The 23933-nt window shown below is 45.2% G+C and overlaps 2 protein-coding genes and 1 long non-coding RNA gene across 15 annotated transcripts in view; 2 read left to right on the top strand and 1 right to left on the bottom strand.

The window, feature by feature from the left end:
• The window catches only part of TNRC6B (trinucleotide repeat containing adaptor 6B), a 259643-nt gene extending 246645 nt beyond the window's left edge, over nucleotides 1–12998 (top strand). For all 9 annotated transcript variants that reach the window (XM_086712195.1, XM_086712196.1, XM_086712194.1 and 6 more), the window contains one exon: nucleotides 207–12998. In XM_086712195.1, coding sequence (XP_086568321.1) covers nucleotides 207–594 — 388 coding nt within the window. In that variant the 3' untranslated portion in view covers nucleotides 595–12998. The remainder of the gene's footprint in view (nucleotides 1–206) is intronic.
• Nucleotides 12335–20743, bottom strand: LOC147578874 (uncharacterized). The gene is made up of 2 exons (XR_015253285.1): nucleotides 20529–20743; nucleotides 12335–19239 (listed from the first exon to the last, which is right to left on the bottom strand). It is a non-coding gene; the product is annotated as an uncharacterized LOC147578874 (long non-coding RNA).
• Nucleotides 20744–23933, top strand: part of ADSL (adenylosuccinate lyase) — a 17753-nt gene continuing 14563 nt past the window's right edge. For 2 of the 5 annotated variants that reach the window (XM_086712205.1, XM_086712204.1), the window contains exon 1: nucleotides 20768–20910. Coding sequence is in view for 1 of the 5 variants with exons in the window: in XM_025927032.2 (XP_025782817.1) it covers nucleotides 20795–20965 (171 nt within the window). In the remaining 4 variants the exon portion in view is untranslated. Of the gene's footprint in view, nucleotides 20966–22048; nucleotides 23837–23933 lie in introns of those variants that run through there. The other 3 variants (XM_025927032.2, XM_025927034.2, XM_086712203.1) reach the window with 3 other exon arrangements.

Below are 23933 nucleotides of genomic sequence, written 5' to 3'. Positions count from 1 at the left end.
CTGGTTAAAATGCAGGTTTTGATCCCGTAGGCGTGGGGTGGGGCCTGTGATTCTGCATTTTAGAAAGCTTCCAGGGGATGTGGAAGCTGCTGGTCAAAGGAGCATACTTTGAACATCAGGGACTCTGGGACTCGAAACCCTCAGTCCGTGCGGGTGCTTTAGGATTTCCCTCAAATCCATAGCTCTTTCCCTCCCCTTTCTTCTAGGTGTGTGTTGGGAAACACTACCATCCTGGCTGAGTTTGCCACCGATGATGAAGTCAGCCGCTTTCTGGCACAAGCTCAGCCCCCTACACCTGCAGCAACCCCAAGTGCACCCGCCGCAGGTTGGCAGTCGCTGGAGACCGGCCAGACCCAGTCAGATCCCGTCGGACCTGCTTTGAATCTTTTCGGTGGGTCCACAGGGCTCGGGCAGTGGAGCAGCAGTGCTGGCGGCAGCAGCGGGGCCGATCTTGCTGGCGCTTCGTTGTGGGGGCCCCCAAACTATTCTTCTAGCTTGTGGGGAGTCCCAACTGTGGAAGATCCCCATAGGATGGGCAGCCCTGCTCCCTTACTACCTGGTGACCTTCTGGGAGGAGGGTCGGATTCAATCTGAACTTAAAACTTTCAACTCTGACCTCGTGACCTTTTTTGGAACAGCAGCAGCACTAACTTGACCTTTTCGTTTTTTTTTTCAACTTGCAATAAATACATTTTTAAAAGGAAAAAAGAAAACGGAGAGAGAAAAAAAAGGTGGGTCATTGACAGACTGTCTGAGCACATAGTTGCCTCCCTTATAACTTCAGTTTTTTCGTTTGGAATATGAATCCAAAAAGAGAACATATCACTCTTGAAATACTTGAATCATGAACGCCAACCTAGAAAGACAATGTGAAGCAAGTACACATACCATTTAAATTTAAACACAAAAAAATTAAAAAAATTAGTTTCTAGTTTTTCACTTTTTTCATGTTATATGGAAGTTGTTGCTAAGAAACATATATACTGAAAAAAAATAGCTTTTTAACTTTGTTTGCACTGGGTGTGTTTCCGTCCTTAGGTCTACCACGTTTGGGAGGGAGGGGAATTCAAAAGAATTGTTGGGGTGGGGGGGGGGAAGACTTGACGGAGCCTCACTTTAAAAACAAAAACACAAAAAACCTAAAAAAAAAAAAAAAAAAAAAAGGAAAAAATTTGTGATTGGCTGGTTGATAAATACCAGTGTGTTCTGGCACATGTAACTGCCCAGGCATGCTCGTTCTGGTATGTGTGTGCACGTGTGTTCATGTGCATTTGCGTGCATCCTTCTCTCTGTCTCTGTGTGTGCGTGTGCCCGTGTCCTCCTCCCCCTGCCCCACCCGATCTCTCCGAACGCTGCGTTGCTAACAGTCTGCAGGCTGGCTGGCCGGCCATCTGCTTTTTATTTTTTTTTTTTTAATTTTTATTTTTTTTAACTATGAGAACACACAAGCACCGGGAGCCACTGCTTACTTAAAGCAACTCCGTTGGGCTGCATTAAGATGAACAGAGTGCTTTTTAATGATTAAAGCAGGGAGCTCCTTTACATTTGCAAATTAGCCTGAGCGAGTTTTCTCTTGCTTTTCTTTCGACCTAGCAGTAGAGCGGAGCACTGCCAAGTCCCAAAAAAGTAGGAGAGCAGGAGGTACCTCTTGGAGCAACCGTGTGTTTTATTTATTTCTGTTTTTTAAAGTAAGTGGCCACCAGGCACATCGGGATATCTGTTAAGTTTCACGCAGGCCTTTTCTTTTCATTAGTTTGAACGGGAACAGACGATGAGAGAGTTTTTACTTCTGTGGTGTCTCAAAAGCAGAAAAACCACGTTCCCCCTTTCTTGTTGTAATCAGGTATGAGGAATTCATCAGAAAGTCAGGTAATGCTGAATTGGTTCTCTTTTTCATTGTGTGAAAACGAAACAAGTAACTCGTGAGCAGCTGCAGCTTCTCCCTCTCTGCTCCTCTCTCGCCGAGCGTTACCTGTGCCAGGCCGCGGCGCGCTACAGCACCAGGCCATCACTGACAGAAACGTTTACTTAACGAATGTTCTTAAACCAGTGTGTACTTCAAGCGTTTCCTTTTGTTTCTCTGTGTTGTGTATTTCCTGTGTATGTGGTTTTGCTTAGGCAGGTATAACTTAGCAAAGACTTTTAAGTATTGCACCTTTTTTTGGTTTTGACCTCTTTATTTTTTTTTTCCTTGTAATGTTGCTTTTTTATTTTGGTATTTAAAGACTTTTTTTTTTTTTTTTTTTTTTTTAAGCATCAATGTAGTAGTACTCTGGGCCGAATAGGGGGCAACTTTTAATCCACAGTTATCACCAACATGTATGTACTTATGTTGGAATCAACATGTATCAAACTGCTTTTTGTGAAGAGTTCTAGCAGACCTGAAGGGGTAACCCTTTATACAAAGCAGATGGCTGGCGGGGCGGGGGGTGGTGGGGAGGGAGGGGAACGTATGCCGGTAATGTGCTAGCACTTGTGTGGACATCCCAGTCTGCATTATACTGTTTAACATAAAGTGCCGACATTCTGTACCAGCAAATACCTGCCCATTCCAACCCTTGGTGGGAGCAGACCTCTACTGTCCTCCATAACTTGCTGCTAGTGAGGACAAGGGAGTTTTTCTTTCTTTAGCATCTTCAGTGAAGGATACAACAATGCCTAATGTATTTGACTTTTAGCTTGTGTCTGTGTGTAGGTGGGTGGGTGGGTGTGTATAGGAAAAGGCAAAAACGAATTATTTGCATCAAGTGGTTTTATGAGACAAAGAGTGGGAATTCTGTAGTCCTCTGGCTTACCCTGTTGATTATAAACCTAGCCTCAAAAGAGATTGACATGTGTAATTCAAGTAAGCATTCGCTCTTGGAAGTCTTTATGCACCCTTTGTGGGGAGGTGGTCAAACTTGAGTCTCCAGCGTTGGTTCAGTCCCATTGAATGCCTTGTAGAAAACTAACTGTGCCCTCTTCCTGCTCTCCGGTTTTCATCACCACCACCATGCCCCTTCCATCTCTGCCCATGTACAAAAATGTCTCCTTCTGGTCCCCTCTGCCTGCTCTCTGTGTGAGGAGCAAAACCCTGTGGTGTGTGGTGACGTCCAGGTGGAGAGCAGCTGTGTTCAGCCATCTACAGACGGCAAAATCTTAGTGGCCCTGGGCCAGGAGCGTGTCCCGAGGCTCCCACGAGCCCGTGACAGCCCTGTCCACTGCCGTGATTCCCTGTCGTGTCCTGCCCCCCCCCCCCTCCTGCCTGCTGGTTCCTTGGCCTGCACTATGGGTTAGTTGAGTTCCTTACGATACTACGGTGAAAGCCGGGTGCTAGAGCCCCTCTTGTTTACAAGACATAATGAGGGATTTGAAATATGTAAAAATAAACATGAGAAGCTCAAATGTTCTTCCATCTTAAGCTTAAAGGGAAAAAATTAAAAACTTAAAAAAAAAAAAGACCAAAAAGTGCATATATATATACATATAAATATATATTTTAGATGAAGACTAACTCTGGGAGCATTTAACAGTGTTTTTTGTTTTTGTTTTTAACATTTATTTTCCTGCTTTAAAATTTGCAAGCATTCTCAGGAATTCTAGGGTAGGAAGCCAGTTTTTTGAAGATGGTTTATTTAACCGTATCTTATCCTAGATAGACGGCTGTTTCTTTCCTGTTCATAAACTTTTACAAGTTCCTGAAACTTCAAAAAGTTGAAACAATTTTTACTTAAAAAAAAAAAAAAATGTAAAGTCTCCAAACATTATTATCATACTGGGGATCACACATTTTAAAACACATAGAAAGAAATATTTTTTAAAAATGATCAATTTAGCAGCAACAGGTCAATTCGTTATCTTTAAAAACATGGGAGAAGGATTAGCTTTCTAAGAGCTTTATCATGGATTCGTTTGAAATTGTGTGTCATTTAGTGGGAGCGTTTGGTTTTTATAAATGGGAACGTCATCACTCTGTTCCTTTCCATTTAAGATTGAACTGACATCTCCCCTAATGATTGTTTTTGTTTTGTTTTTTTTTTAAGGGAACCCTTCTCCCTGCCCCTCAAACCCCAGGACAAAAGAAAGAAAGAAAGAAACAACAACTTAGGGGGAAAAAAAAAAAAGTAAACTCTAATCTGTAAAATAGTACGGTTGGATTGCTGAGAATCTATGTAAAGAGCTAGGAAATATAGGTTAATAATTTTTGGAACAAATTTTAAATATAGGCATTACTAGAGGAAAATATCTATGGACTGTTCTATTAACAAAGAATGTCTGTCTTACCTCCGTTTGTTATGGGAGGAGGAGAAAAGAAGAATCTAATAAGGAACAAGTGATTTTACTTTTTTAGCTCCCAGCTACTGTTGTGCTCATTTTAATTGCTGTTTTGAAGATCTGCTGCTTAATTATCCCCATCCCTCAGCTGGAGATGTGGAGTATTTCCTTTCGATTTTTCATGACGTTGAATTCTCCTTTTGTATTCCCTCCTGGGGCCGGGGGTCAGAATTCCCAAGCATGACCACAGCTGCTTTTAAACATCTAAGCTTCCCAGTGGGAAAGAAACTCCAGCTTGACAGGTAAAGGGAGTGGGTGGGGTTGCTGCCTGCAATTTCTCTAAAGCCGCTTTAGTGCCTTCGTACATACACCCAGACATCCTAAGCAGGGGGAACGCGTGTGTATGTGCATGTGGTCCAGTCACTCCGCAGACATTAAGACACTTGCCCATTAAGGAAATCGGAGTGGTTCTGGACAGGCCCCACAGGCAGTGGGCTAAATTGAAAATAAACAGAAATCAAGGAAGTGAAATATGCTTTCATGTCTCAGTAATGTGGAATGCCAAGATCCTTCCTTGTGTTATCGCCCTCGTTACTGGGTACTGACGTCTCCACATGTGTCATTGTGACAACCACATACAGTGATTTGGAAAGTCTGTCTGTGTTGGGCCAGTAGAAAGGGGTTCCTGTTTTTCTGCTCCTGTCCTCCCTTGTCTCCTCTCTTTCCCCCAACTCTGCCCCCCCACCTTTTTTTTTTTTTTTTGGTCAACTTGATGGAAGCTTTGCTTTATTGGTTGGCAGTGACCTAAGAAAAGGATATAGTGAGAATATAATGGAAGAGAAAAAACTCTTTTCTTTCCATGATATTCTTTGGCAAGAGCCATGTCTGCTGAGAGGTTAAGTGGCTTCCATACACTTAGAAAATTCGGTGGGAGCGGCTTCTCTTCCACCACATTCTGGCATGTGTACAGAGGTTTGCTGGTCACCTCTCATTATGTAGATTTATTTTGTAAACATTTCGATCATGTAAATTTGAGCTTTCCAATTTTTACTAGTTTCCTTTATTTTTTAAACACTTGATTACTAGTGGCTGGAGGTGTCCATCTTTCAAACATCACAAACTTGGTTTCTGTCTACCACATGAGTCGCCAAAAAAATTTAAAAAATAAAAAAATAAGCACTCGTGGGGAAGAGATGTCTTCCATCAGACTGGAGACCTCTACTGGCAATTTAAATCCAGTGCCATGACCTAATTTTAGGTGTTTAAAAAAAAAAAAAAATACAAAAAAAAAAACCCACAAAGTTCAGATCTCCGAGACACTGTGAAGAAATGGATGGCCCATGTGGCATCTCTGGTTCCTCCGTACCTAGCCCTTGATTTTTTGCATTTACAACATGCACAGAAGTTAACTTAGCAGTGATGGCATGTCAAGGTTCCAAAGCAAATTCTTTCATCAGTATCCCCCAGTAAATAATTATCCATTGATTGCCATTCGATCAGTTTTATTTATAGCAGCTTAATTTTCTAATCAGATGGCTCCTGTTCTAAGAACTTTGCCACCTCTTCTGATATGAATGTAGCATAAATGAGCACTCGGTTCTTCCAAGTTCCTGTGGGTTGAACGTGGGATCTAAGATATGCAAAAAAATAAATAAGAAGAAGAAAAAAGAGAGGAAAAGAAATCCCTGCCTAAGAATTTGGAAGAACTTTTATTAATATATCTAGCAGAAACTAACATTTCACGGGCTACTGACTTGTTGCAAAGATTCACTCGAATTTTTGCCACTTGTCAGGGGGGCAGTTTTTGTAGGGTTAACAGCCAGATTCCATATCGACCTCAGATGCTGTGTACTTTTTAATTTTACTTTTTTATATTTTGCCATCTTGACTCTTAAACAAAATGAAGATGTCTCTGTGTTGAGAAAAACGCTTAAGCCAAGCCTGTTTTCCTCTGCAGTGTAAATAAGATGTTTTCAGCAGACTTGGCTCTAACAGCCGTCTCTAAGATTAGGGAACAATTGAGTCTTTATGTAAGAAAGGTCCCCTTCTCCCCCATCCTCAGAGTTCAGATTCAATATATAACACTTTGTAGGTTATTGTTTGGGATTTGGGTTTTTTTCTTTTAACTATCTATAGGGTCTTTTACTAAGCATAGAGACACATGTTTAGCTGGTTAAAAAACAAAATCAAATTTTTTCTTCAGTGTTTTTGCCAAGTTTTGTCACACTTCATTCATGTCTGTGCATTAACTATGCTGCTTAGTGTTGCTGCAAAAAGAAATGTATTCTTGAATTGTTTTCCTTTCTGTGAGTGTACAGCTAAGGCTGCATGTAATGGTGCAGATGAAAATATTCCAGCCTCTGTGTCTACAGAGAGTTGTCAATCTGTAGACCTCAGCACCCTTTCAGAAAATAGGGCGCCCTCACCCTCTGCTGCACACCGCACCCTCTTAGCTTTCTTATCTACAACTACAGGGTGTCCACACAGTCTAGAAGCAGGCAAATATACATAATGTTGTCAAGAACGTCAACAATCTGTTTTAAAAAAAAAAAACCCATAGAATGTTCTCTGTGTTTCCAGAGTTAGTGCATACCCTGTCATAAGCTCTGTAGGTTTATGGCCAGTGCCAAAGGTGTGTGTATTTTCAGAGATGGTCCCCACTTGTTAATGACGGTGTTGTTTTCTTGACCTTGAATCTGATAAAGGAGGTACTGGCATCACATTCTTAGATTTAAAATAGTTCTCAACTTCAGGAGTCTATGAACACAGTAGTAATGGAATAAAAATAGAACGTTGACCCTCCCTAACCTGCCCAGAATGCCTCCCTGCTGCCTGCACCGCCAAAGAGGCCATGAACATTTACAGGATGGTGAAGGGAACACCGGTCAGGAAACAGAGCTACTCCCCACCGGCTGGGCATTCCTGCTATCCTTATGTGTGTGGTCACTCAGACTAGAGCTGAAGGAATTACCAAGTATTCTAACATTTGAGTGGTTTTTAAAATGTCAATCTCTTGTATCCTACCACCACCACCACTAAAAAAAAAAAAAAAGAAGACCGAAGCTGCCAGTGTTTGCCTCACAGAATTTAAATCGTTCTTTTCACTTGGCTATACAGCTGAATTTGTTTTTAAAGAGAAGCTATGCACACCAGGAAACATGGTACCACCCTGACTGAAGGGTCTCTGCAATATTCAGTCATGGGGTCTTCGTTGTGACAAACACTAGTTTTGTCCCTGGGGAAAGGAAAGGTCAGATAAAGGCAAGAAGTGTTGTGTTGTAAATTAAAAAAAAGAAAGAAAGAAAGAAAGAAATCGTGTTTCCGTAAAGCACTTTGTGCCTCGGTTTATTTTTCACACCGTCAGTCACCACTTTGGAAGTCCATTCCCAATCGCCATTGACCCCTCTCGAGCCAAGATTAATACGTTGAGACTGTTGTTTTCAAAGAGCTTAATTCCTCTTTACTGCTAGTGGGGAGCAGCAAAACTGTAAAGGTACTTTACAGTATAGTCGTTGCAGAGATGTGAAACGAAGTGCTTTTCTTCCCCTTCACCCCTGCTTTCCTGGACCCCACCCTCAATCTGGCATTCCTTCTCCCTCGGCTCCTGAAAGGTGTGCACGGTTCTCAGAGGGCTGGGTTGTGCAAGGTCACTGGAGGTGAGCTAGCCGTCCCGCAGAGCTTTATGGACAGGAAGGTCGTGTGTCCTAAATGTGTTCGCCAAAAATGGAAAGGGGGGGGGTCGTCTGTATACTAAACAAAGCAAAAACCTTTGGAACCCTTTAAAGAAGTTACATACCTTTTAAAGGTAGTATAGTTTCTCACCAAGTGATGCATCCAGCGTGACCCTTCTTGCCGGAAATTTCGGGATGTTAGAATAAATGTGTTTAAAACACCACCCCCGCCACCCCCCCCCCTTTTAATTTTGTCCAAGGAATTACTTAAGTGTAGTATTTCTGAATGTGCCTTTGGGAGTACAGGGACCGTCTGTTTTAGGCAGAAGCTCTCCGTGGGGATAAAACAGGAAGGCGGTCAGCTTAGTCTTTAGGGAAGTCAGCGAGTCTCCTGGCAGTCCCAGGGGGCAGCCGAGGGGTTTTCATTAGCACCCATATTGCACAGTGTAGAGTTGTGTGGAAAAGATCCTGGGGCTCGGGCGGGAGAATGAGGTGATGGTGCACAACGACAGAGACCCAGGTCGGTCGGAGAGCGCAGGTTGAATTTCTCTACCTGCGGTACCTAGTTTCCCTCGTGTCTGCGTGCGCGCGCGTGTGGCCGTGGCCGTTTTGTTTTTTGTTTTTCTGTGAGCACTGGAGAACTGAAATATGGTGATGTCTGTGACACATTCGTGCATGTCAAGAAGGCGTTTTCTGGCTTCCGCCATGTGCGGGGCGGGCAGCGCGTTTCCACCCTCTTGAGTCTGTGTCCTGAGAAGGCAATTATTTTCCCAAATGGAAGTCCCATAATGTTGCTGTTTATGAGAACAGGGTATTACACACGAGGAAAAGGCTTTTGAGAGAATAAGATGGAAGTGTTTGAGAAAAAAAAAAAGAAAAATCTGAAATCATATTTTATTTCTTCAGAACTATTCTAGTTAAACGTAGAAATCTGCAGTGTCTCTTCATTTGTTTTTATGTTTGTTTTAAGCGATTCCACCTCTTCTCCCCATGCCCGATCTTCTAAAGAAACCACAAGTGAATGCTAAGGGCCATTTTCCATAATTCCTCAGAACTCCCCAAAGAGGAAGACAGTCCCTCCCGCAAGATTCCTTCAGCTTCATTCAGGAGACAAAGGGAGGAGAGATGTGGCTTTCTGGGCTTCTCTCTCATTCCTCTCTAATGGCCTTGAAATGTATTATTATGCAAATGTGAATTTTGATACTGAATTTAAGAAGAGGTTGTTGGATTTTTTTTCTTTTTTCAAAAAAAAAAAGGTCCCATATGTGGTCATCGTTGCTTCTTTATTTTGTAACGTGAATTGTAACTATGCATTCTGCGAGGGGGGGAGGGGGAGGGCAGAAAGGGGAAGGAAGTGGCTTTGCATCCTTGTTCTACGGTTTCTGTGTCCATGGTATCCCCACGTCCTAGCGGGGAAGGGGAGTGAGAGCCAGCAGCGGTCAAGTCGGCACAGTGAGGTGGAAAGAGACGCGGAGTCCTCCTGCAGTCCTGGGGGCCTGCGGTTCCTGGCAGCCGGATCCTCCACCCTAACCGTGCAGTGTTAGCCCAGGGCCACAGCGGGGGCCCCAAAGGCCCTCGTGTTCTCTGGGAAAAAGTACTCATCCTTTCCTGAATTCAGAACCCTTTCAAGCTCAGGAAACCATGCCTCGTTCGTGCTGACCTTAAAGTTCATCTTCCTGTCGATTTCCAAAACTCCTCCTCCGGCTCCTCCTCGCTCCTTTTAATTTGTCTTTGTTTTTCCTTAAGCATTTTTAAGTGAACTTATTTATAAGGAAACTGTCTTGCTCTGTGGGGAAGAGGGCCCGTTGGCTTGGCAGGCAAAAAAAGGACTCTTCCCCACCCACTGCCCCTCAGCCGAACGTCCTCTCTCTGCTTCCTTGCCATTTGTTCTGCTAGAGAGCTGGTGAGCGGTGAGGTGCTGCACACAGGAAAGCCTAGAGCCTCCCGGCCCGACAGAATTCCTGTGGTGAGTCCTGGCACCTGCACTGCTCTGGTCTAGGCATTCTTTGCAACACGCAGTATCATAAGCCAGAGATTGTTCTGCCCACGTTCAGTGTTTCCAGGCAGAAGTTTTTGTTGTTGACGTTCACAGTACTGTAACGAGGAACAGACTTGATCACAGTCTCCTCGTGCCCGTGCAGGGTTGCACGGGCACGATCTTATCAGGGTTCCAATCTGTTAGATTGCCTTTAGACAAAAAAACAAAAACAAAAAAAAAAAAACAAAAAAAAAACAAAACAAAAAATAAAATCCTGACGTTTCAACTGTCTAACACAAAACAATACCTCGAGGTACATTTCCCCTGCAATGTAGACCCTTAACTCCCCTCTCCGTTTCTGACACCAGTGGGTTATCCTTTTTAAAATATGAATGTGTAAATAGGATAACTTTTACAATGTTTTCCTTTGCTGTGAAAGTAGCCCTAAAATATGATATTTTCCTTTTTTTTTTTTTTTTTTTTTTTTTTTGTTAAGCCATCTGAAGTTTCAGATCTTCTTTCAGGCTTAAGAGAAAGAACAGGTCAGGGGAGCGGACTTGCATTTGTAGGGTGGTGGTCTCTCCATTGCCTCTCATACACAGTGACAGCCGACCAGTGTCTGAACCCTGTTTCAAATAGATGCCATCTCTTCCACATCTACTTCCAGGGTGGGGAGTGTCTGAATTTCTCTCTTCCAGAAGATCCATCCCCTCCAGGCACTCCAGAATGTTTTTTACCTGAGACCTTGAGCTCTCGACCTCTCTTGCTTCACACACAGGCTGACTTTTTTGAGCAACAGAGTAGCATTCTGTAGCTCACAAAGGGAATTAGTCCCTGGCATTTCAGTTTGGCGCTACAGAATTTATAGCCTTGTCACTTTGCGATGCTCTGGAAATGGATTGATGTCTTACTTAAAGGAAATCCACCTGAGACGTGCAAACAGCCTCCCTGAAAGGTGTGAGCACCCTCAGATGTTCTTCTTGTTCGTCTCCGTGAGGCCTGAAGCTGACATTAGGTAGAGGGAAAGGACGTTTAACAAATGCTGCTTGTAGGAACCTGTCAGCTACCGCTCTCCTAGATTTGGCCACCCACGAGGCAGGGTCAGAATGGATCATTTTGAATAACTTCTTCACAAACATCTCCTTTCCCCCCCATCTTAAGGATAAACCCTGTATCTGTCTAGAAGCCCTTTTTAGTTTGAGCTCACCGATCTTGTATAGTGACGACTTCCTCTGAGGGGAAGAAGCTTGATAATAAATACACACATATTCACCACCCACCTTCTGATTTGGGCCGCTATCCACCTTTGGATTTTATTTCTGTTGTTTGGAGGCTGGCCCCTTTTCTATCAGTCTCCTGCCTCTGGTCCCCCTTAAGTCCTCACTGCCCTTATATCCATCCACAATGCTCCCAAAGGGCTTTGCTGATCTCTGCACTTCTTTCCCGGGACATTTCCCCACCACCACCCTTTGCACACACCAGTGACCAAAGTGTGTCCAGTGATCTCACAGAAGACATCAAAAATGGTGCATGCACCGTGAATGTGCTCACAGAGACACGTGCACAAGATTCTGCACCCTTGGCCTTAACCTCTGTATGACTTAAGGTGCAGGAACATTTTTAACAGGTTATAAAAAAAAAAAAAAGAAAAAAAAAACCCTTCTGGGACCGGGGCGGGGGGGGGGGGGGGCGGGGGAAGCAGACACAACAGCTCAATTGTGCCCACTCCTAACTGTCTCTACTATTTGCCTACAACTTAATTCTGTGCCCACCCCACCCCACCCCTGTCGTGAGTAACCAAAAACAGACAACAAAAGCAACCTGAGGAGAGGTTTCTGGACTATTTTATCTTTCTCCATTTAGATGGAGATATAAATGCTGCTTTGGGTTCCATAATCCTAGGGGCTATGTTTACATAGTAAAATATATCCTACCAAATCAGGAAATAAGAATGGGAATCTCTGCCGTGAGAGTTAATTAGGTCGCTGACGGTGAACCAGAGAAGTGCGGGGATTCGGAGGTGGGAGGCCTGGGAAGGAAGATGGGAGGAGTGCCATTTTAACGACTGGCACCCCCCCCCCCGCCCTCCTCTTTCCTCCTCCCTTCACTTCTCTCCTTGTCCCCTTTCAACAGAAGGTGCAGAGAAGGGCATCAGAAAGAGGCTGGAGTTTTAAAAGGCAGCTTTCCAACTTTGCACACAAAACAGGTAACAGGAAGGTACAGCAAAAATCCTCTCATCTGAAACACTCAGCAGAAACAAAACCTACCAACATGACTACATATAGCTGCACATAGTGATGCTCTCTGCAAGTTACCCAGAAGTGTTTTGTTTTTCTTATACTTGAAATAGCTTTTACAATGTTATTTTGGTGGCTTTCTTTTCTCTCTTCTGGTGGGCAACAGAGAAAGTGGACGATGGGATTTAAGGAAGTTTGAGGGGAGAAAAGGGAGGATATGGCATTGTCTTGTTTTTTTTTTTCTTAAACATAGAGGTTTAATCAAACTCCCATTTGTTGAAATTGCTCCTCATATTACTGGTTTTACATGGACACAGAAACTAGGCACTTTAGAGGTGCACTTGCATGGCAGGCTGGGCCCCCCTTTTCTCTATTTTATTTTACTTTTTTAGTATAGTGGTACTTAAAATCACTGGTTCACTTAAAAAAAACAATAAAATGTTAAACTCTACTAATGTACAAATAAGCTGAAAAGTTGCATTTTATGTGTATTTTTTGCCATAGCAGGTACTGTATTTCTCATGCTGGATTTAAAAAAAAATCAAAAACAAACAAAAAAAACTCAAGGGTGGTGTTTCGTTGGATTGTGACAGGTTGAGTACTAAGGAATTAAGTCGCCGTCATTTCATTAAAACTGAGAGATGATGTAATGCATATATAAGAGTTTTTCTGAAGGGTTTTTTTGGGCTTTTAAACAGCTTATTTTTGTTTTGTTTAGTTTTTTATTTTATTTTATTTTGGAAAGATATGATTGTATTATGTGCAACTCAGTTGCTTACATTATAACTACAAAATATTTTTGGGTTCCTGGAAAAAAAAAAAGAAAAAAGACTAATAAATGTGTTTGGCTGCTAAGCATCTATTGTGGTTTCCTGTTTCATTCTGCCTGTTTAATTTGCTAGTTTGTCAAATGTTTATGTTTTGTTTCTTCTTGTCCCTCTCCCTGCTCCACATACAGGTCTCCGAAAAGGCAGCATCCCGGCATCCTCCATTTTCTCTCCCTTGTCCTGTATGTTTTTGCTGTTGGGGGCGTCAGGTTGGCCAGTCGGGAGGGAGGTCTGTGCTCCTCGCTGCCTGCCTGCGGTACGGGCTCCACATTCTCGAAATGAAACTGACTTTCTCCTAGCTTCATTGTCTTCTCGAGTCCTGTACTTGCCATTGGCGTGGGAGCCAGGAGAGCAGACGGAAGTGCCTGCGGAGGGCCACGCTGCACCCAGGGCCGAGACCCAGCCCACTCGCCGCTCAGGGCCTCGCCACCCTGCCCTGAGTGCTGTCACATGGCTCAGACGCTTTGCCCCATCTCAGCAGTTTCTTATTTATGGTTATTTTAGCTGCTAAAACACAGACCTGTTAGCTCTGTGGCCTTGAAGCACCTCTTAGAATAGCAAAGGGGAGGAATGGGAGGAAACGAATGCTTTCTAATTCCCAGGTACTGTTGTCTGACTTAATTCTCAGAATGCTGTGCCAAACAGATGGCGCCGAACCCAGTGCATGAGGAGAACGGTTCAGAATCCTTTAATTAGCTAATAATAGGGAACACTGATTGCTTACTGTAAGTTGGGCACCGCTCTAAGTGGGCCACGTACATTCGCTCATTTGACTGAAACTTGTCTCAATCACATAATGGAACCCAGGTAGGATTCCAAAGTTAGCACGCCAGAATGCCCTCTGCTGAGAAGCACCTAGATTTCCGACAAAGTGTCCCTAAGGAGTCTGTTGTACAACGTGGTAGGCCATATGCCATCCAATTCTTGTTTCATAAAATAAGTAAATGCAGCAAGTGTGAGATGAGGTGCTGGCGAACACCTCGAGGGCCTGCCTATTCCAAGCAAGTGCTATTTTCTGAGGAAAAAAGATCATTGCAAAAACTATGAGGACCTGTATCACCAAAAGACTTGACTTTAAAGTTCGGGTATTTAAAAAATGCATAGACGGCTAAGGGTGGGGGGACGGGTGGCACATTGTAGAATGGTGGTGGTTAAGACTTTAGCCTCTGACTCGGCCCTCCTCACGCCTACGTGCCCTACCATCACCTTAGGTGACTTCAGTGCCACAGGGAAAATCCACCCTAATGGCCAGCCTTCTACCTGCCTTCCTCCAGTCCAGCCACACACTCCCATACTCACCCAAAACTGCTCCCCTCCAGAACCAGTAATTTCAGTGTCCCTGACCTTAACCTCCTGTCCTCCCAACTGGTTCCCACTCCTCCTCTCTGATGAATTTTAAAACTCCAGGACACTGACTATTTATTCTCTTCCATCCCGCCAGCCCTCTCTTTTTTCTCCCTTCCTAATCCAGTTTAGGTGTTGTAGCCCACAATTTCACTAGCGTGGTTGCTAACGTCTCTAAATTCCCCTCGCCCCTCCTGTTTTGACACCCATGTGACAAAATCCCCACTTTAGAAACCTGACTCTCTATTTTCTGCCAGTACCCAAGAGCAGCACTGCTCAGAAAAAAAGTCATTACAGGCCAAATAAGGACTCCTGTAAATCTACTGTAACCAACCAGCAGTGAAACCTTGACACCAAGCAGCGAGCGTCCTAATACGTGGAGAAAGAAAATCAGGGGTGTCAGAAGAATCCCCCAAATTCCTGCTTCCAAACTATAATCAGAGAGAGGTGCTTCCTTCCCCTTCAAGTGCCGCTGCCTCCAGTGTTTGGGACCCTGCCCCTTCCTGCCCCCTCTTGGGGGCGCTGTTCAGCTGGAGCCCCCGCCGGTCAGCGCACTCAAGTCCATGCCATTGTACACACATCCTCCTGTGGGCCCACGTTCCAGCCCGTGCCCCTGCCCCTGCCCCATTTTTCTTCTCGAGACATTTTCTCTCCTCCCCCTCCTAGGCCTCTGCCTCTATCGTTCCTGAAGAGAGCTGGCTCTAAGGTCACTAACATCCTCCCTCGTCCAACGGACGCAGCCATTTACCTCCTGATACCACAGCTCCTGGATTTCCTTCGTCGCTCTAACGTGGTCCTTTCCCTCCTCCACCTCCCTCAGCCTCTTTTGCCTGGCCAGGAAAAGTTGGTTTCATCAGTGCTCAACCCCAAGCCCCGCCTTGTTCTCTATGCCAACATCCTAGGTGGTGTCCTCCCCACTGGCCTTCTTTCTTGGTCCCCTTTTTCCTTTGAGGTCTAAATTTTGCAGTGCCCCTGGGCTCAGGCCCACTCCTACATTTTGCTATCTAGTCACGTTGCTCCTCCTATATGAGATCGACCAGCCCTGTGTTTTTCAATACGACACATGTCCCCATCGTGCCCAAATTAGATCTCCAACCCTGGCCCTTCTAATATCCTGTCTATCCACCTGACTTCCTGCCTGTCTACTTCCCAGTCTAATAGACAAATCCCTCCACCTCCCTACTCACATCTCCTTCCCTGGTCTTAACCATCTTAGTAAATGGCACCACTGTCCACCTAGTGGCTCAAACCCCCAGCTTCTTCACATCACTTGCTTGGCTGTCAGGAAGCCCTTCGGCTGTGTGCTAAACGTGCATCCACACAAGATCCACATCTTCCCACACCAACTAGGATCTGGCCATCACTGCAGCAACCCCTGGCTGTCACCCTCCGCTTAGCTCCACCCCAGGCTTCTCTGTTTGTTCATGTCGCTGCCCTCCCAGGGTTTCTCCTTAAAATGAAACTCTATACCACAGCACACAAACCCTCTACTCAGTCTCGTTCCCTATGATTCTCCCAATCTCAATCTTAGACTACCCCTGTTCATCACACCAAACCTACGCCCACCTTAAGGCCATCATATTTACTTTCCCACTGCTAGGGATGCTCTTGTCCCCGCACCATTGTGTAGTCTCTGGTCAAATGTGAGGCCTTAACCGGATGATCCTTTCAAAAATAGCTGTCATCAGAGGGCACCTGGCTGGTTCAGTCAGAAGAGCATGTGACCCTTGATTTCAGGGTTGTGAGTTCGAGCCCTGTGTTGGATATAGAGATTACTTAAATAAATAGAAAAAAAATACCTGTCACCACCCCCCCAACCCTAAGCTACCCTATGCTCTTGTCCTGCTACATTTTCTTCCAAAAATGTACCACTTTCTAAAACTGTCTTGCTTATTCTTTATTATCCATCTCCCTCACTGCAATGTAAGCACCACTCAAAAGGTAGAATTCTTTTTTTTTTTTTTTTAAGTAGGCTCTACACCCAACACGGGGCTTGAACTCAACCCTGAGATCAAGCTTTGCACACTGTACCCCGTGTGCCAGCCAGGTGCCCCAAGGCAAGATTCTTTTACGTGTTGTTCATCAGCTCCAGGGCCCAAAACTCCTACGGCTTTAATTACCATCTATATGTTAATGACTTAAATTTATATTTCCAGCCCATACCATTGGGCTCCAGACCTGTACGTATGATCATCTACTCAACGTTTCAGAACGCTTGAATAGCTTAACGGCACTGCAAACTCAATGCATCCATAACATAAGACCATCCTGCCTGCTTGCCCCTCCTCTGGCACCATGGTATATGGCGTTACCATCCATTCAGTGATAAAACCCAGAGACCTAGGAGCATCCTTGACTCTGCCCCATCCCTTACTCCCCATAACTAATCCATCACTAAAATGGACTGAGTGGACCTCTTAATCTCTTCCCTTTCTTCATTTCCTCTGCACTTCTCTTGTCCAAGCTAGATCTCCTATAACCCTAGGTCTCATCTGGTCCACAGCAGTAGCCCAACTGGCTTCTTACATGTCATTCACCCCAGCTTCCTTGCCCCCAATCCATTCCATACGTAACTGATAGCATATTTTCAAAACACAAATTTGAGGAAGTCACTCTACATCCAGTCTAAAGCCTTTTAGTGATTTTAAACTATCCTTATTTCCAACAAGGGGTCACATGGTCTGGCTTCCATCTACTTCTCCAAATTTAGCTTCCTCTCTTCTCACCTTTGTCCTTCTCTCCAGCCTCATCAGCTGCCCACTGTATTCCAATGCCTCGTACACAGTATGCACCTTTGTGGAATGAATGATCCTAATGGGTAACAGGACATTATATCAAGAATTTGTTTGGGGCGCCTGGGGGGCTCAGTTGGTTGAGCGTCCAACTTAAGCTCTGGTCATGATCTCACGGTTCAGGAGTTCAAGCCCCACATCAGGCTTGCTGCTGTCAGTGTGGAGCCCGCTTCAAATCCTCTGTCTCCCTCTCTCTCTGCCCTGCTGGTGTTCTCTATCCGAAAAATAAATAACATTTTAAAATAATTGTTTAAGCAAGAAGGACAGAGGGGCACCTGGCTGGCTTAAGTTGGTGGAGCAAGCAACTCTTGATCTTGGGGTTGTAAGTTCGAGCCCCATGCTGGGTGTAGAGATTACTTAAAAATAAAACTGTTAGGGGCGCCTGGATGGCTCAGTCAGTTAAGCATCCAGCTCTTGATTTCGGCTCAGATCATGATCTCACGGTTCATGAGTTCGAACCCCACATTGGGCTCCACACTGACAGTGCGGAGCTTGCTTGGGATTCTCTCCCCCTCTCTCTGCCCCCCCAACTCTCTCTCTGTCTCTCTCAAAAATAAATAAATTTAAAAATATATTCTTTAAAAAAATAAAATATTTTTTTAAAATATTTAAAAAATAAGAAGGACAGATATAAAAGAAAATGAAATCATCAGAAGACCTTTCCCTAGAGTTAGGGCACAAGAGAGATGTAAGTATGACTCCTGACCTAGAGATGTCGTTTTGGGAATAGTGATAACCAGCTGGAAGTGTCTAGGTGGGTTTTGAAGATCAAGATCGGCTTAGGTCACGATCTCACGGTCTGTGAGTTTGAGCCCCGTATCAGTCTCTGTGCTGACAGCTCAGAGCCTGGAGCCTGCTTCAGATTCTGTGTCTCCCTCTCTCTCTGTCCCTCCCCCACTCGTGCTCTGCCTCTCAAAAATAAATAAACATTAAAAAAAATTTTTTTAAAGAGGCAGCCAGAAAGAGAGGTAGGTTATGGAGGTAACAGAGCAAGTGGAGATGTTTCTATAGCCTGTGCGTTTTCTTTTTAAATCAGAAGAGGGGAGGCAATACAGGAGAGATTAAAGATTCAACATAATGGGCCCCTGGGTGGCTCAGTCAGTTAAATGTCCGACTCTTGGCTCAGGTCATGATCTCAAGGTTCATGGGATCAAGCCTCACGTAGGGCTCTGTGCTGACAGCTCGGAGCCTGGAGCCTGCTTCCGATTCTGTGTCTCCCTCTCTCTCTGACCCTCCCCCCATTCATGCTCTGTCTCTCTCTGTCTCAAAAATAAATAAACGTTTAAAAAAAATTTTTTTTTAAATAAAGAAATTTTTTAAAAAGATTCAACATAAAATAATCAAAAGAGCAAGATCCTTTCCTGAATGAGGATCTGGAAGACTGGAGGCAGCAACTCCTATGTGGAGGAGGAGGAGTGACAGTAAAGTGAAGCAGAGGCAGGAGTGAGGGCTGGAAGACTGAGGAGACGGTTGTATTCACAAGTCACAGTGGAAGGTGAGGATAGTAAACTGGTCACTGCACATCAAAGCGGTGGCCACACTGACACACTCTGCAAAGAGTGGGAAGTTCCAGGAAGTAAGTTCTTCATCTTCCCAGAATCGTCCGCCCTCTCTCCTCAACACCAAGCCTCTGCAGCTCAAGAGGGGCGTACAAGACCTGAGTGATGAGCCCAGGATACCAACTGATGGGCTTCTCTGATGGCCAAGGTATTCTGCATTGGTGCTGCAGTCATTTCTGGCTGCTAATTCTGGAGTCCAGGTGGAGCCATGAAAGATCCATGGGATGAGGACACTGAAGAAATGTGAGACGTGGGAAAAGAGGATGTGCAGTGTCAGTATCTCACTTGCATCTTGGCTACTATGGGCCCATTTCTCTCTCTGTGCTAGACTCCTTTTGGCAGCATTCATTCATCCAGGAAACATTTACTGAGCACCTAGACTATGCTAGATTCTGTGCTAGGTGCCAGGGACACGGTGACCAAGACAGACATGATCTCTGCCCCCACCAAGTCTGCCATTAGTTGGGAAAGCAGAAAACACTGAACTCTGGTGAGAGTTATGAGAGGCCTGTAAGAAGTCAGGTCATTCATCATCTAGGAGATCGCAGAAGTGTGTTCCATAGGGCTGTGAGTGAATCTGTGAATAAATGAAAGCAGAAATGGAAAGGTGACAGGAAAAGAAATTATTGTCCAAAGCACGATCTTGAAGCCTTGGGATCTAATCAGCAACTTGGTTTTTTGTTGGTTTGGTTTTTTTTTTAAGTAAGCTCTGTACTTAAAGTGGGGCTTGAACTCATGACCCTGAAATCAAGAGTCGCATACTGGCTGGGCCAGCCCAGGCACCCCCTAATCAGCAACTTCTAACATCCCTGAAGTATCATGGTTACTGGCAAAGCGGAGTTCACCTCAGCAAACAAGCTGGAAATTCAAAGTGGAATTCCCCGGGGAGGTCTCCTTCTACTGAGGAACTCAAAATTGGTTATTTCAGAGCGGCATAATGCCTGCTACTGTAGCATCAAGGAAGGGGAACATTTGGAGCTAAGAACCAGGTGTCTGAAGCCTATCTGCCTGCATATAACTCCTAGCTTTCCCCCTTCCACATGAACAATCCCAAGACAATCACCCGACCCACGCCTTTGTTTTGCTACCTGCAAAGTGGGGATCATAATAATGGCCACCACTTATTGAGCATTACTCTGTGCATTGCATCAAGAGCTTTACCTGTATTTTTTTTTTAAGATTTTATTTTTGAGTAATCTCTATACGCAATGTAGGGCTCAAACGTACAAATCCGGAGCCAACCAGGTGCCCTTTTACTTGTATTATTTCATCTACTACTGCTCGAGGCACTCGAATCCTCAGCATGAAATGAGACCACGTGTAAAAAACAAGTGCCTGATACCTAATAAGCCCTTCACAGATGTTAGAGGTTGTTATTTTTATTGGTCAACCAGAGAAAAGAGTGGGATCATTAGGGAACATTTTCTAGACTGATTAAGTAGGAGGTACTGAGAAAACAGAGGTGTTCCAGGACAGGGGGACGCTGGGAATGCCTTTACCAAGTCGTGGTGTGACCGAGCATGGAGTGGGCTGGGAACTATACAGCGTAGCGACTAAGTGCAAAATCTAAAGTCGGGTGGCTAGTTGGGTGGCCCTCAGCAAGACACTCGGCTTTTGGGAGTCTCAGTTCCAGCACTGGCTGAAATCCGTTTTTACTGCAGTTCCGTGCGAGGGGCTCACTTGGAACTCAACAAACGCTCATTCCTCCTCAGAACTGCGTGCGGTGCCAGATGCGCAGTGGCGGTGAAGCTGGAGTGGGCGACAACCATAACTAATAATGGCAAATACACACGGGTTTCTGAGCGTCCCAGGCATCGATCTAACACTCTAACCTCACGGCAATCTTAAAGGCTGGTCTTAATGTACCTTTCTTCAAATGGGGACACTGAGGTACACAGCGGCTCAGGAGCTTATGAGGCGCTAATGACGTTTCTTGTACCCGAAGATAAACTTGACAAAACTCAACATCAAGCAGCGGAAACCCGACAACCCTGAAGGCTCCGGTTCCCCGGAAGCCCAGGGGCGAGACCAAGTGGAGGAAGTTCCGCCCCGCGTGGAGGAAGTCCCGTCCCCTGGCTTCCGCTCCCGCCCTCGCTGGCTCTGCCCTAACCTGGTGGTGAGGCGTGACCGGGATGGCGGAGGGAGGCGATCGTGGGGGACAGCAGGCGGCCTGCGGGCACGACAGCTACCGCTCGCCGCTTGCCTCCCGTTACGCCAGCCCGGAGATGTGCTTCGTGTTTAGCGACAGGTACAAATTCCGGACATGGCGGCAGCTCTGGCTGTGGCTGGCGGAGGCCGAGCAGGTAATGGGCCACCGGGATGAGGGGCCGGGCCCGCCCCAGCACGTGCGGGGCTCGGCGTCGCGCCTGGGCTTGGCCCCCGGGAGCAGCTGCCCCGCTATTTTCGGCCGGGTGTCCCTTTTCTGAGGAGCTGTGGCCCCAGGAAGGTCAGGGCAGGAAGCCCGGGAGCCGACACCTGTTGCCTCCTTTGTTTTGAGTCACGGAGGGTTAGAGGCGGAGGAGGCGGCGAGAAAGGCACGCTGTCATTTTAGGGATTTATCTTGGCCATTCCTGCAGGGATACACTGCTTAACACGGACCCTGAGCCCTTGTTACGTGCTGATTTCTTTTCCCGTTTAACCCATAGAAACTTTGCAAACTAGGTGGTGCTTTCCCCACATTATACGGGAGAAATCAAGCCTCGGTGATAGCCAAGCGCGTTATTTGCTCCGAACCATTAATAGCGTACCCGGGGTGTGAACCTGGGTTCAATGCAGAGCGTGAGAGCTTAGCCACCTTATCTTTCACAATGCCTCAGTGTGGTTAATGGCAGGACTGTCCCTACAAAATTCATGTTTCCTAGGCCACTGTTTTTGCTCCACTGTACTGCACTTTTCCTCTAAGGAGGGAGAATCGGGGTAGGGGGTTATTAGATGGGTTTTCTGGTGTCTCTTTTAAGAGCTACATATAGCGCTGTTCGGCCCAACGCTTTCAGAAATAGCTCCAGAGCGGCCTTCCCAGAGGAGTTGAAGAAAACTGAAAGTGATCCAGAGAGCTATAAAGTTTCAGAGGAAAATGCCACAAGCCAGATGGCAATGCCTTCTCAAATGGCATCAGTAAACAGGGAAACAAACAGTGTGTGCCTGGGACCCAAGTACAGAGGAACTCCCCAAACAGGGAACGCTTCCTGGATTTTCCCCCTCCCCATCAGTGTGCTCAAGAAAATTAAGTGACATAACAATAGACACTCCTATCATGCCTGCTCAAAAAAAGTAAATGACATAATAATAGACATGTTTATCACGCCTGCCAAGACACTGTCTTAAGACTTGGCATATTAATACCTCATTGATCCTCAAAATAACACTGTACTGTAACTACTTTACAGATGTTTTACCGTTGATGGAATGGAGGCACAGAGAGACTTCATAAACTATTGGCTCAGACAATAATGGGTAGAAAGGGACATCAGTAGTGTGTGGTCATTTATCATGTACTGTTATGTACTCTTTTCCATTTCATATGATACTCCATTATATAGATGAGGGTAGTGGCATTCAAAGACTTTGCAGAATGGGGCACCTGGGTGGCTCAGTAGGTTAAGTGTCCGGCTTTGGCTCAGGTCATGATCTCACGGTTTGTGAGTTCCAGCCCCGGATTGGGCTCTGCTGACAGCTCAGAACCTGGAGCCTGCTTCAGATTTTGTATCTCCCTCTCTCTCTCTCTCTCTCTCTGCCCCTCCTCCACTCACACTCTGCCTGTCATGAATAAATAAACATTTTTTTTTAAGTTGAAAAAACAAAAAAACCCCAGACTTTCAGGATCACCGCAGCTAGTAAATGAAGCTGGAATTGAAATGTAGAGTCTGAATTTGTGTTCTTTCCTCTGGCCAGTGTGCACATTGCCTGAAATGCGTACAACGTTGGTATAATCTCCTGCGTTTGGATTATCTTGTAGGGTGTCAAAATTAGCATAAACTAGGGGTGCCTGGGTGGCTCAGTTGGTTAAGCATCCGACATCAGCTCAGGTCATGATTTCACGGTTCATGGGTTCGAGCCCCACGTCAGGTTCTGTGCTGACAGCTCAGAGCCTGGAGCCTGCTTCAGATTCTGTGTCTCCCTCTTTCTCTGCCCCTCTCCCGCTCACACTCTGTCTCTCTCTCAAAAATAAACATTAAAAAATTTTTAAAATTAGCAAGAACTATGTAATAATTTAGTAGTTAAGACAAAAATTTGAGGAATAAGAGATTAGGAGAGGGGTGCCTCGGTGGCTTAGTCGGTTGAGCGTCCGACTTCGGCTTAGGTCATGATCTCACGGTTCGTGGGTTTGAGCCCTGCGTCAGGCTCTGTGCTGACAGCTCAGCCTGGAGCCTGCCTCAGATTCTGTCTGTCTGTCTGTCTGTCTCTCTCTCTCTGCCCCTCCCTCACTCACAGTCTGTCTCTCTCTCCTTCAAAAATAAACATTAAAAAAATTTTTTTAAAGATTAGGAGGAATGCAGAAAAGCAAGAGTGGGGGATGAATTTTGACAAGATGCATTGCTTGGGGATAAGAAGCAGTTTGGCCACACTGCCCCCTGTTGCTTTGCTTTGGAAGGAGGCCTGAGGTGTCCTATCTACTGGCTAACAGACACTTCGAGGCAGTTTTGCTCAGTGTGGCTACTGAGCTTTTGAAACGTGGCTAGTGTGACCAAGAAACTGGATTTTTACTTTTTACCATTTTATTCTTTTTTAAAATTTATTATTATTTAAAAACAATTTTTTTTAGTGTTTATTTTTGAGACAGAGACCCAGCGTGAGTGGGGGAGGGGCAGAGAGAGGGGGAGAGTAGAATCTGAAGTAGGCCCCAGGCTCCCAGTTATCAGCTCCAAGCCCGACGTGGAGCGCGAACCTGCCAGATTATGACCTGAGCCGAACTCAGAAGCCCAACTGACTGAGTCACCCAGGTGCCCCACTTTAACCATTTTAGATGTAAATAGCCACATCTGGCAAGTAGCCACCATCTCGGACAAGACAGGTCTAAGACGCAAGATCCTTCCCAAGGCCAGGACTTGGGAATTTCAAGTGACGTTTGAATAAATTTCACCAGAGTATATGTTTAGCTTTTGGATCCAGGGGTCTGAGCTGCCTGGGCTGCAAGCTGCTCTTTGCCGGCCTTACTTTTCCAGTGGTGGATGAATGTAAGCTGTTGATGTGTTTATTTTCTCAATAATATCCTGCAAAGGCTTTGTTTTACTGAATTTGCTGTACGTAATTTGTTGGCAAAACCACTTACAA

Source organism: Puma concolor, chromosome B4 (assembly GCF_028749965.1).
Source record: "Puma concolor isolate L17-30 chromosome B4, mPumCon1.1.hap2, whole genome shotgun sequence".
Classification (NCBI taxonomy): domain Eukaryota; kingdom Metazoa; phylum Chordata; class Mammalia; order Carnivora; family Felidae; genus Puma; species Puma concolor.
The sequence above is the reverse complement of the archived record's forward strand: the minus strand, read 5'-3'. Positions and strand labels throughout refer to the sequence as shown.